This window comes from Egretta garzetta, unplaced genomic scaffold, assembly GCF_000687185.1.
Source record: "Egretta garzetta isolate BGI_Z169 unplaced genomic scaffold, ASM68718v1 scaffold85, whole genome shotgun sequence".
NCBI classification, from domain to species: domain Eukaryota; kingdom Metazoa; phylum Chordata; class Aves; order Pelecaniformes; family Ardeidae; genus Egretta; species Egretta garzetta.
In genome coordinates, this window is record NW_009259718.1 from 2,158,058 (window position 1) to 2,169,640 (window position 11,583).

The 11,583-nt window shown below is 44.3% G+C and overlaps 2 protein-coding genes across 5 annotated transcripts in view; one reads left to right on the plus strand and one right to left on the minus strand.

Moving 5' to 3' along the window:
* The window catches only part of ATP6V1A (ATPase H+ transporting V1 subunit A), a 21,789-nt gene extending 14,387 nt beyond the window's left edge, over window positions 1-7,402 (plus strand). For 3 of the 4 annotated variants that reach the window (XM_009639099.2, XM_035894507.1, XM_035894509.1), the window contains 3 exons: window positions 1,644-1,738; window positions 2,955-3,126; window positions 5,104-7,402. In XM_009639099.2, coding sequence (XP_009637394.1) covers window positions 1,644-1,738; window positions 2,955-3,126; window positions 5,104-5,196 — 360 coding nt within the window. In that variant the 3' untranslated portion in view covers window positions 5,197-7,402. Of the gene's footprint in view, window positions 1-1,643; window positions 1,739-2,954; window positions 3,127-4,000; window positions 5,059-5,103 lie in introns of those variants that run through there. The other variant, XM_035894508.1, reaches the window with a different exon arrangement.
* A 570-nt stretch (window positions 7,403-7,972) lies between these two features.
* Window positions 7,973-11,576, minus strand: DUSP12 (dual specificity phosphatase 12). Its single transcript, XM_035894570.1, has 4 exons — window positions 11,553-11,576; window positions 9,849-9,945; window positions 8,934-9,120; window positions 7,973-8,338 (listed from the first exon to the last, which is right to left on the minus strand). The coding sequence occupies exons 1-4, from the start codon at window positions 11,572-11,574 to the stop codon at window positions 8,177-8,179; spliced, it is 468 nt and encodes a 155-aa protein (XP_035750463.1). The 5' UTR covers window positions 11,575-11,576; the 3' UTR covers window positions 7,973-8,176.
* Between the last annotated feature and the right edge of the window lie 7 nt (window positions 11,577-11,583).

The following is an 11,583-nucleotide window of genomic DNA, read 5'->3' on the forward strand; positions in this document are numbered from 1 at the left end:
CATTGGAAGCATTGTAAGAGAAATGATGCAGACTGATCTTTATTGCTGAAGTCATCTGAAAGGTTACACTTTATTAGAAGCCGTGTTGCCAGCAGCAGAACAGAGGTGTTGGCATTTACACGCTGGCCTGTAGAAACAGAAGTGATATCTGCTTTTTCTAAAAACTGGTGATTACCTGGTTTCTCTGTGGAAACCTGTGACGTGACACATGGTTCCATTTTACAGGCATTCTTTAATTTCCTTCATTCGCTTCACTGTTTTCGAGAGAAAGCTGAACTTGGACACGACAATTTCCCTTGAGAGCTCTCAAAAGGGACCCAGTGAAAACCCTGTGTTTCAGCTTAGCACTGTAAATGTGATAATTGACAGGTGCCTAGCACATACTTGACAGTAACTTAATCCCATAATGCTCAGACGAGCATTTACAAGGTGGTGGTAGCATGTCATTTGGAGGAAGTTTGGTCCTGGTGCTTTCCCTATTCACTGATGTTCTAGCCCAGGTGAGATGGGGGCCGTTTACCAGATCTTGCCTAGCAGAGCTCTCCTCTCTCCATGTGTCTTCAAAGAAAATGAAGTGTGATCTGAGGGTCTTCTGCAGTTTTCTATTTAGAAAGAACATGTTCTAAGAGACTAGTTTACAGAGCAAGGTAGAATCAGCTCCTTGGTGTGGAAGGGCTATTGATAAACCAGTGCTTGTTATTATTAATTTTAATATTTATTAAATATGAATGTGTTAGCAACCAAGTAGTAAATATTAATTTATTAAACATTAATTAATATTCATAAAGCCAGGCATTGTTCCCATGATGGAAGTACTGGAACTGGTGATCTTGTTTTCAAAAATGTTATCTTTAACAGTTTCTTTCAGTCTGGGCTTGGCTAATAACTGCGACAAACCTTTAGAAAGGGTACACTGTGGAAGAACAATCAGATATTTTTTTTCTTTTTAGCTCTGAATTCTGTCAGTCTCCTCATGAAAGAAGGTCCAAACTTCCTGTCTAGAAAGCAAGCTTGGGGTACTTAAAACTCAATCTGCTGCCTTTAGCAAAAGGACAGTGTGAAGGCAGAGTGACCTGTGGTGCCAAGAGCAGCAGTGTGCAGCAGGGTTGTGGCTGTCCTGCAGAGCATGACAGGCATTTTCATCAACTCCTTTACTTTTCTTGAATGCCAGTCAGCAAAAGCCCATTGGTAGCTGTGGAGGCTAGTATCAAATCCTTAAGATGACTTACTGATTAGCGTGCTGAGATTTAGTTTTTCTTCCATGGACGTAAGGATTAAGGAAGGTAAAAAGTAATTTACTTCTTTATATAGGAAGGTGACGTTTCAATGTACCTCATAGCAGAGCCATGTGTGTTTTCTGTAATGGAAAATGGCTTTTCCATTATCTTAAAGGAAACTTCCATTGTTCAGACAGACTTAAAGTAGACTTACTGACTGTTTGGCCCATCTTAATTTTGCAATCCGTTAAATTGGCTGTTCTACAGCAGGGAGTGAGAAATCCCCAAAAGACAGAATTCTACTGGAAGCCATCTTAAGAGGGTGGGAAGAAAACAGGTATTGAAAGATAACGGTTCTTGGCCAGGACATACCATGTCCTCATGGACTTGAGTACTCAAACTAACAGCGTACCTTACATTTTCTAGGCTTCCTTGGCAGAAACAGATAAAATTACCTTGGAGGTTGCCAAGCTGATAAAAGACGACTTCTTGCAACAGAATGGTTATACGCCTTACGACAGGTGAGATCTGACCGGCCACTCTGCGCTCTTGGTACTGTGTAGTCTGGATTTAGACAGCTACTTTTTTTGGAAACAGATCAGTGCAGAAATTAATTTTACTCACCATAAACAAAGGGAAGAACTGTGCTTAGGTAGGCCATCGAACAGTGTATTCGCGTTGCCTCACCCAAGGCATGCAGACCTTTTCCAAATGCAGTCACACCCTTTGAGTTTCTCAGGCCCTCATCTATTGTTCAGTAAGCCAATAATTCTGCAACAGCATGTCCTCCTGTCCTCCTCAGGAGGAGGGAACAACTTTTATTTTCACAGTCAACACCCAAAGTCTTCCTGTTTATTCTAGCAATGCATGGGGGACTGCAAGAAGCTGCTTTCAGTTACTGTTGCATAATTCTTGAGTAAGTTTGATGCATCAAAAAAACCTTACTGGACCTTTTCCCTAGTGCAATGCTTGTTATCCCTGTCTGCTTTGCTTCTTTCCATGCTATCCTGGTGTTTTAACAGCCTGACAAGGGGCCTTTTGTATTTCATCTCACTCCCTAGCCCAGGTAGATCAGGGGGTCTTGAAATACTTCATCACTAAAAAATGTAAAGGTGTGTGCCTTTGATTAGGTTACTAGGGCAGGTGTGTTTATATGCATTAGGGAAGGCACAGGAAGTAGCATGATGTAGTGCATAAATGATAGCGAGGTACCTTCCATGGCAGTCATCTACCCCTTAAAAATGGAGCTTTTTGTGTGTGGAGTGCTCTTGTCATAGAAACACTCCCTGTCCTGTGAGCAAAGAAACTTGCAGAGCCATCCGGTCATCCCAGGCTGCTTGGAGGAAGCCTGCTCCTATGATGGACAAAACAGGGAGGAGGAATTCTGTTGGCTGCTCTGGTGTTTTCCCTTTCTCGTTAGTATTGGCACAGATTGAAACGTGAGACTTGTACAGCGATGGTTCCTGTTGTCTCCTGGTTTGCCCAGTGTTTGGGTGCTGCTTCAGAAACCTCACTTCAGGATGGTTCCCTTAGGTCCCACGTTTTTAAAATAGGTGAATCATGGGCTATTAGAGGCAGCCTCTCTCCTTTGACATTATGTATCAAAAATACCTGGAGTAAAGCAGGCTAGCGCTCTTTCTTTCTGGTGAGAATTCAGAGCTGTTGTGAAGGCACGAGCAAAGGTTCCTCCTGTTAACTGTTCCAAGATGCCTGACAGATCCTTTTCTGTTCCATCAGGTTCTGCCCTTTCTATAAAACAGTGGGAATGCTTTCCAATATGATTGCATTTTATGACATGGCACGCCGTGCCGTAGAAACCACAGCCCAGAGCGACAACAAGATCACGTGGTCCATCATCCGAGAGAACATGAGCGAAATCCTCTACAGACTTACCTCCATGAAATTCAAGGTATGTTTGTAAGGAACTGGGTTGCACTGCTTTTTGTGAGCTTCCAGCGCCTCTGAAAGGCTGATACTCGGAGGTGAGGTGGTCATCAGTTGCCTTAGATAAGGGTCTATGAACAGAGACTTTTTGCAATCCCTTTAAATACTCTTAAGAACTGGTTTTAGTTTGCGAGCACAGGAGTGGTCAGTACAGAAATCTAGTCAGGCGATACTGGCTGCGGAGCCCTGGCAACTCCACCTTCAGCAGTCTCTTTTATGTAATATAATTTTATTTACTATTCATGGTAATAGTACAAGCACCTTTCCTGTTTGTTTTGGGGGTTTTGTGATAAAATTCTGAAAAAAAAAAAAAAAAGATAATGTTCTAAAGAGACTATTAGCAGATAAAAGCAACCTAAAGTTTAAATCCAGGAATGTGCTAAAAAGCAAATGAGAGAAATGTTGATCAAGCTATTTTAAACAGAAGGAAAGAAATGTCAGACTCCTGCAGTAATACACAATATCCCCTGTGTTTGGCTTCAGGGCCCAAGGCAGGTAACTAGGAGGAGGGGAAGGGAGGAGTAACTTCAGCATAGGCTAAAGAGAAAACAAGTGGCTCAGAGCATCTCCTCTGGGTAACTCCAGTAGCCACCATCTTGCAGTACAGCTCTCCTAAAACTCATCCGGAGCATGCTGGTGGAGCAGTTACTGGTAGGACAGTAACCTGTGATGCTGGCTGATGTTGAAGTAGCTAGGGAATATTCTCGATGAAGTATGATGCTTATTCTGTTATAACTCTTCTAAACCAATATTGCAAATCTTTCAAGAATAAGTACCGTAAGATAAAATTACATTTAAAATTAAGTGTTCTGGCATGCCAAGGTATTTTGTTCCTGCAGGGTACTGGCTTGTTTCTGCAGTAAGCAGATCCCTGGTATACATTCTCAAAGCATCAAGAACCTAACAAGATACACTTGGGGACATGAGCTTCTTTCAGAGCTGGTTATATAGAGATAGGGAAAGTAATACACTTTTTACAAACCCTGGCCACCAGAAGACATCTGGCACACAGTAGAGCGGTGGACAGCATGGCTGAAAAAGGGAATCCAGAGGGTGAATGCATGTTAAGTGGAGCCAGCCCTCTCATACAATAAGAGTTATGAGAGGAAAATTATATTTCCTGGGCAACAGTCTAAAAGGCGTGAGAATTTCCCGCATCCTGCGGTCTATGTACATTGGGGAGACAACGAAGAAGTAGTGCAAGCACACGTGTAACTCCTCTGTGTTTCCCAAGAGCTGCCCTAACCCAGAGAGATGTAGCACTGAGAGGGGAATGGTGGAGATGTTGAACAGGTTTCACAGCCTGGCAGTTAATGCTCCTTGCAGGGAAGGCCTTGCTGCCTCAGAGCAAAGCTGATGGTTACATTTTTTTGCCCTTGTCTTTCATGAAAAGTGTTCTGAGAAAATGCAGCTGTACAGAGATGGTTTTGAGCTGCTCATGACTGTACAATAAGGTTTTAATTGGAACCGAGTGACCTCTGAGTGATGGCAAAGTAACTCTTGCACTTATAGGGGAGGCACCCCAAAAAGTACAGCAGAGCATTTCTGAGTCACAAAGACACTTACTCTGGTTTGGGGATAGGAGCTGGTATTAATCACTGCAGCTCTTGAATCACACAGCATGAACTAAGACCCCTCAGTGTTACTGAATCCTCTCCAAGTCAGTTGCTTTTCAATAAAGTACCCGCTGCTCGCAAAAAAGAGAATTCTCTGTCCCGTATCTGTTCTGCCTGCTCACTGAACGTGGGAAGAGGATGAGATTTAAACCTTGTGGCTGTTGGTGAGACAGACAGGAGGCAGAGATGGAGCTATAATACCTGCTCTGCAGTTAGCAGGCGTGAATCCCGAGGTCGGGAAATGACAGCAGGGGCAAAGCAGGGTTGTTGTTAAGTACCGGAGGCTTTTCCTGACGGATCTGTTAATTTGCTGTGTTATTTTTCAGGACCCCGTCAAGGACGGTGAAACAAAAATCAAGGCGGACTATGCTCAGCTGTTTGAGGACATGCAGAACGCATTTCGCAGTCTGGAAGACTAGACTCTGCCTCTGTGACCGCTCCAGTTTGTCCTCTCAATTCCTCATCTCAACTCCTCTGCTTCCCTACCTTACAAGAATGATGCAACAGTACTTGAGTTGATAAATAGCCCTATGTTTTCCCTGTTCGTACCCGGAGAGCGTCCTTACAAAACATTCCTCTTAGTTTGTGTTTGGCATTGCTTTGTGTGTCTGAAGTGGTGAGTGATGTGTGAGTGGGCCTGGCTGAGTGAGGAAATGCTGTTGTACACTTCTAGGGTGGGAAAAATTTCACCTTGCCTCTCCCAGCTCTCTTGGTCACCCATCTTTCACCTTGGGATGTAACCAGTTGAGCTGTACTGGCAGAGGAGGTGTAGATCTTTAATGCAGTCACACGGTACGTTCTGAGCTGGCAGTGGTAAGGGCATTTACATCTGGCACTTTGCTAAGTGACTATCATGACCTGGAACTCCCTGTTCTTTGAGGTTTTGACCATATTCTGATGACATGTTGATTCAACCAAAAATTCTTTGCTGCTCTGTCCCTTCTGCAACCCTCAGCTGAGTCTGTTGGTATTGAAATGTGGTAGTTCTGGATCTCTCCAAGAAGGGACGAACTAGAAGATGAGCACGTACAAGCAGCCAGTGTACCTTTGTACGCTGGAGAAACAGAATTTTATTTTCCTACTTAATACAGATAGGACTGCTGGACTTGGCATCAGCTGGAATCAAAGCCATAGGTGCTCAGCTTCCAGCAGAATTTTACCTTCTTGCCTCCCGCTCGCCCCATAAAATTTCACAACGCTCAGCTGCTTTAGTCTGTGAAGCTTGACTGCTGCTGTGTACTGCAGGACATGCATAGCAAGTTGCGGTGATGCCACCTGTGTGGACCAGGCGTACAGCCCTTCCTCGGCGGTGCTCTGTCTGCCAGCGCAGTTGCCTCCTAGTGCAGTGCCCAGGTCACGCTAAGGGGAGGAAAGCACGTGCTTCACCTTCCTCCTCCACCTGTGCTCACGTGGCCCATTCGGTGGTGGCACAGAAGGTCCCCAGTTCTCCTGTAGGAGGAACATACGATGCTACACTTCTGGGGGCAGGGGATGAACGGGGGGAAGGTTGACAAGTACAGAACTTCTTTACTCCTGCCTTGTTGACTGCGACACAAGAGAAAACCAGTGACTCTGGTCTTCTGCTCTATGCTCTAACCAGTGACTCTGGTCTTCTGCTCTGTGCTCTGGAGGCACTGTCAAGTAGCCAAAACTGCTGTGTCTTGGGCTTGCTTATTGGCAAAACTAGTATGGGATGAGGAATGAGCATAGAGCAGCCTTTCTGTCAAAACTCCAAGAGCCCAGCACTCATAACCACTACTGCAGTGAGAGAGAAAAATGCTGGCACCCCCTCCCGTTTCTGCCTCTCGCTTGTGTCAGGTGGCATCCAGCACCGCTGTTGTGCAGTGCTCCGTGCCCAGCTGGATCCCAGCTGATGCCTGCCGCTTTGTTACGGTCAAGTAACCCTTGTAGGTGCCACCATGGCAGTGGCGTGGCTGTGTAAGTGTTCGTTCTGCACCGAAGTATTTCTGCCGGCCACCAGCTTTGAACAGTAGTGATGCAAAGGGATCTCGCGCTACGGACCAAATGCTGCCCGCTTCCATTAGGGTATCAACTCGCTGTTTGTCAGGGAGAGCCCAGCTGAAACTTAAGAGGGATTAACTATTTTTGGTTCTCCCAAAAGAAACTACTCCTCCAGCTGATATTCTGGCAGTGAATGGTTAAGTTTACAGCTCACTAAACTTTCAGTGTATGCTGCTTATTTTACCAATGAGCATGTGTGAATGAGTAGTCACTGTCCAAGCCCTTGCTGGATTCCTCATCGTTCGTACCCTTCACCACTGTACTATGTAGCATTTCATGCTAGAAACCAGATGTTCTTATCTCTTTAAATAGAGGATGTTATAAACTTTACAGAAGATGTCTAAGATAATGCAGTTCTAATATTTATTGTGCTGTACCTGGCCCTGAAGTGTGACCAGTTCAAACAGTTTCATATATATTTTTGTCTTTTTTTTTTTTTTTTTTTTTTTTTTGTTGTTTTGTGTCTGTTTTCAGTGTTGAGATTCTGATGTTCACTGTGTCCTGCAAGTCTTCCCTCCTCAGCTGTGGGAGGAATGAAAAGATGGGCAGAACCCCCACCACTTACTTTATCTTGTATATTTCATAACACATGTTGCTGAAATTGTGTTTAAAAAAAAAAAAATTTAAAAAAAAAAAATTCAAGTCAATGAGAATAAAATGGATTTAAAGTAGATCTTTCTGTCCTTTTTTTCTACTGTTAAACCAAATCTGTGCCACAGTGACGTGCAGTATGCTGTGCTTCCTTAAAATCTTAATTCATTTCGGGGATCTCTTTAAACTTGTAAGCAGCAATGGGGCAGGGACATTTCACCTCAGTTCTCCCATTTCAGTACAGCTTGCATCATCTCCTTGGATGTTACATGAAAGGAAGAGTTATAGCATCGTAAATACTCTTGGGGTAGAGATTTTTTTTTAGGACTACTTTTACTATAATACAAGTATGAAGTATGAACTTGCCTTTCACTGCTAGTAGCTGCCATGCAGGCAGACACGACGTTTGTAATTGCACCATTTCATGGCACTGCGCTAGCCTGCTGCATACCTTACATTGTGGAACATGCCTCCTAAAATCTCAGCTGTGTGTTTCAGACAAACTGATTGGAACTTTGGGATCAGAAGATAAGCAACGGATGAAGTGAGAATATAACTCGCATTCAGGAGTTTTTGTATGTGTTTGACCACTGCATAACACCTCTTTGAAGGAAGCGTTTGCTATTTTATATATATTAGAGATACAGAAAGCTTGAATAGAGATTATGTTCAAGTAATCCCACCACATTGCAAAGGGGTAGAAGTCACAAGCTCGTTCCTGGCAACCACAGGCCAGCCAGCGGTTCCCTGTGGGCATTAAGAAATCCATTGAGAGAAGGGATGAGTTCAGGTTTTGGCAGCTTGGAAGTTACCAACTGGCAGTGTCCTCACTTCATCCACTCGACTTTTGTGAATCTGGAAGGCAGGCGTCACCCAGCGGCCACAGGAACACTGCTCACCCCGCCAGCTGAAGGAGCCTAGCTTCGATGTGCATTTGGGACACAGAAGCTGCAAGAGAAACACAACCCACTCTCAGGCACACGCAGATGTAGTTCTATTTAAAATGTACTTCTATGGTACATCAAATGATGGCCACCTGTCCTGAGCCTTCCCTTCTAATACTTCACAGAAGGTAAAGGGGCTGAAAAACAGGCAAAAAAGCTAAGCTGGCATGGCTGGTGTCAGCCATGCCCTGCGGCGCAGCAGGCAGTGGTGCTGGCAGAAGTGAGGGGGTGGAAACGCATCTGCTCAGACCTGGTGCGGTTCTAGGGCAGTTTTGCCAGGCTCAGGAAAGCCTCAGTCAGCCTGAGACCACAACAGGTTTTGTTAAGTCGCACAAACCCTTTCTCATACTAAAAACAAACAGCAGGTAAACCCTGTCCAATGCCCTGGCTAGCGTTCTCAGTCCAACAAGATCACCAGCTCATTTCCTTATAAAAAGATCTTTAACATTTAAGAATCTGTTCAAAACCTGCAAATTCATGCAAGTAAGGGTGTTCACATCAGGGAACAGAAACAGTTTGTTCTGCCTTTGCAAAAAAAAAAAAAAAAAACCACACAAAAACCCTAACAACCAAAAAATAAAGCGCCTGCTCCCCTTCACCTGTCCTTCCATTACTCCAAGCAACGCTGGCTCCATCCACTGCACGGGCTCAGTGAAGTAAGAGGTACACTTCTCACGGCCATCGCCACAAAGCTGAGCAGAGTCTGTTATCCTCTTGTGGGCAAAGGCTGTTGGACCGCTTCCTTCCGTGTGGGACAAAATGCTGGAACTACGGAACAGCGCACGCCTGCCCTCCATGACAGAGGGAGGGGAAAAGAAGTAAAATAGTTGGTTGTTTACTGGGGAAACCTACAGATGATAGAAAACCAGAACACGGACCTCTTGGCAGTAAGTAAGTAAGTAAGCAGGATTACAAATCCTACATATTTGCAATTTAGTCTAGAAGGTCAGCAGGTGCTGACTCCGTTCAGGGTTACTTCTTAACAAAATTTGTGTAAGTTTGGGCTCTGCCCCACAGCTGTAGGCTGTCTTTTATATAAATCTATTTTTAAGCAATTCCTGCCTACTAAAACTTTATGCTCATATACTTGAAGAAACCTATACCTAGGAAATAGCAGGATTGTTCAATTTCACTTTAAGCAATCCATAAAAGATCATTAAAATGCGGTAAAATCTACAAGAAGTTTATTCTGGAGAAACTGATTGTCAAAGACAAACTAGAAGGTATGGTTTCAGAGCAAGCAACTTCACAGAGCCAAGCGGAATCAGGCCTGCCTGAAGAACACGGCAGGTTAGGCTGCACAAGTGCCACACAACTTCAAGGAACAAAAGTTTTGTATTTCATAAGATACTTTTATTTATCTAATTTTTCATGAGGTACACTGTATTGAAACTTAGGGAAGAGCTCATCCCTGTCCTGACAATAATGACATGCCCATTGATTTCCACAGGCTATTTTTCTCTTGAGTCAATTTAAAAAATTACATTAATGGAGAAATAAAAAAGGTTCAGTACCTGCATTTCCTGCACCTGTAGAGAACCTCTGTGTTTGGAGTTTGACATATACTGGTTGGATCAACAGCAAAGACTTCTCGGGGCAAGTCCGGAAGCTCTGCAGAAGGGTCGGTACAAAGTTGTGAATCAGATCAACGCAGCCATGCTGCATTTCTGTGGGACAAGACAGCGCTGCGCCTCTGCCCCAGTCACGGCATGCAGAAGCCACCTTCTTCACATTCATCCGCCCCCTCACCAATTCCATTAGATAAGCTGAAAATGCAAGACCCTCATCCTGGCACACCTAAGATCGGGATTCACTTAATGCAAGGAACTGTGATCTAGACGTTGGCCTTAGCCAAAATTGTTGCATTTTTCTTTATGTTTTTACTTAAACAGAAAGTAAAGGTGGCGGAGGAGTTAGAACAGTTCTGCCAATCTTTTAGTGCACATAAAGCCAGCTCACGAATGGGGACCGCTAAGGAGAAGGACACATAAATGGAGAGAGCACTGTCATGCTGCATATGCAACGGTGAGATCTTGCAAAACAGCTATGGATTATTATTTTATTATAAAATTTCACATACGCATACATATCTACTACAGTCAACCTTTCGCAAATTAAAGTATGAAAGTTTACTTCACGCCTTGATTTCAACTTTATCTCAGTTTTCCATTTGTTATTTTTATTATTTTTTAATTCCATTGACTTCTTTTTAGAGGATGTTAAGTTTGCCTAGCTGGGTACACACAAATCAGAAAACATATCAAATTGACCTTCATAGAATCACAGAATCATAGAATCCTAGGTTGGAGGGAACCTCAAGGATCACCTGGTCCAACCTTTCTAGGCAAGAGCACAGTCTAGACAAGGTGGCCTAGAAACCCTGTCCAGCTGAGCCTTAAAAGTGTCCAATGTGGCAGCGTCAACCACTTCCCCGGGGACATTATTCCAATGGCTGACTGTTCTCATTGTGAAAAATTTCCCTCTCATGTCCAAGCAGAATCTCCCCACGAGCAACTTATAGCCAATTCCTCCTTGTCCTCTCCATGTGACTCCTTGTAAAAAGGGAGTCTCCATCTTCTTTGTAACTACCCCTTAGCTACTGGTACGTGGTGATGAGATCCCCTCTAAGCCTCCTTTGCTCAAGGCTGAACAAACCCAGTTCTCTCAGCCTATCTTTGCATGGCAGGCTTCTCAGTCCTTTGGTCATCTTGGTGGCCCTTCTCTGGACCCCCTCCAGCCTGTCCACATCTTTTTTGTATAGTAGGGACCAGAACGGTACACAGCATTCCAGGTGTGGCCTGACAAGCACTGAGTAGAATGGGATAATGACTTCTTTGTCTCTGATGGTGATGCCCTTCTTGATGCAACCCAGCATCCTATTGGCCTTCTTGGCTGCAGCAGCACACTGCTCACTCATATTGAGCTTAATAATTTCTGAATTTTGCTAAACAGAACAGTTCCTTATGGATCTTATTTCTCAGGCATGTCTGAAAGACACTGTTTTCCCCACTGATGAGCTACAGTTCTCTAGAACCAGTACGATGCAAACATTTGCCTGGCCAACTCAAGGCTCAGCTGCTTTGAGGGCAATACTCAAAGTCAACCAACCACCTCTGACGTGGCCTTCTGTGTTCATTCCAGGACAGACTGGTCCCACCTGCGACCCACCCTCCCTGGGAGACTGCCCCAAGCTTCCGCCCCAGCTCAAGGCCACTCACCGGGGTACCGCTCCGTCAGCATCTGCAGCCT

What these genes read in the sequence shown, in the direction of transcription:
- DUSP12 (XM_035894570.1), bottom strand. Translation starts at nt 11,574, where the DNA reads ATGCTGACGGAGCGGTACCCCG. An exon ending in GCTGACGGAGCGGTACCCCG is followed by an intron (nt 9,946 to 11,552) that starts GTGAGTGGCCTT and finishes ACCCTTCTGCAG; the next exon opens with AGCTTCCGGACTTGCCCCGA. An exon ending in TACAGGTGCAGGAAATGCAG is followed by an intron (nt 9,121 to 9,848) that starts GTACTGAACCTT and finishes CATGGAGGGCAG; the next exon opens with GCGTGCGCTGTTCCGTAGTT.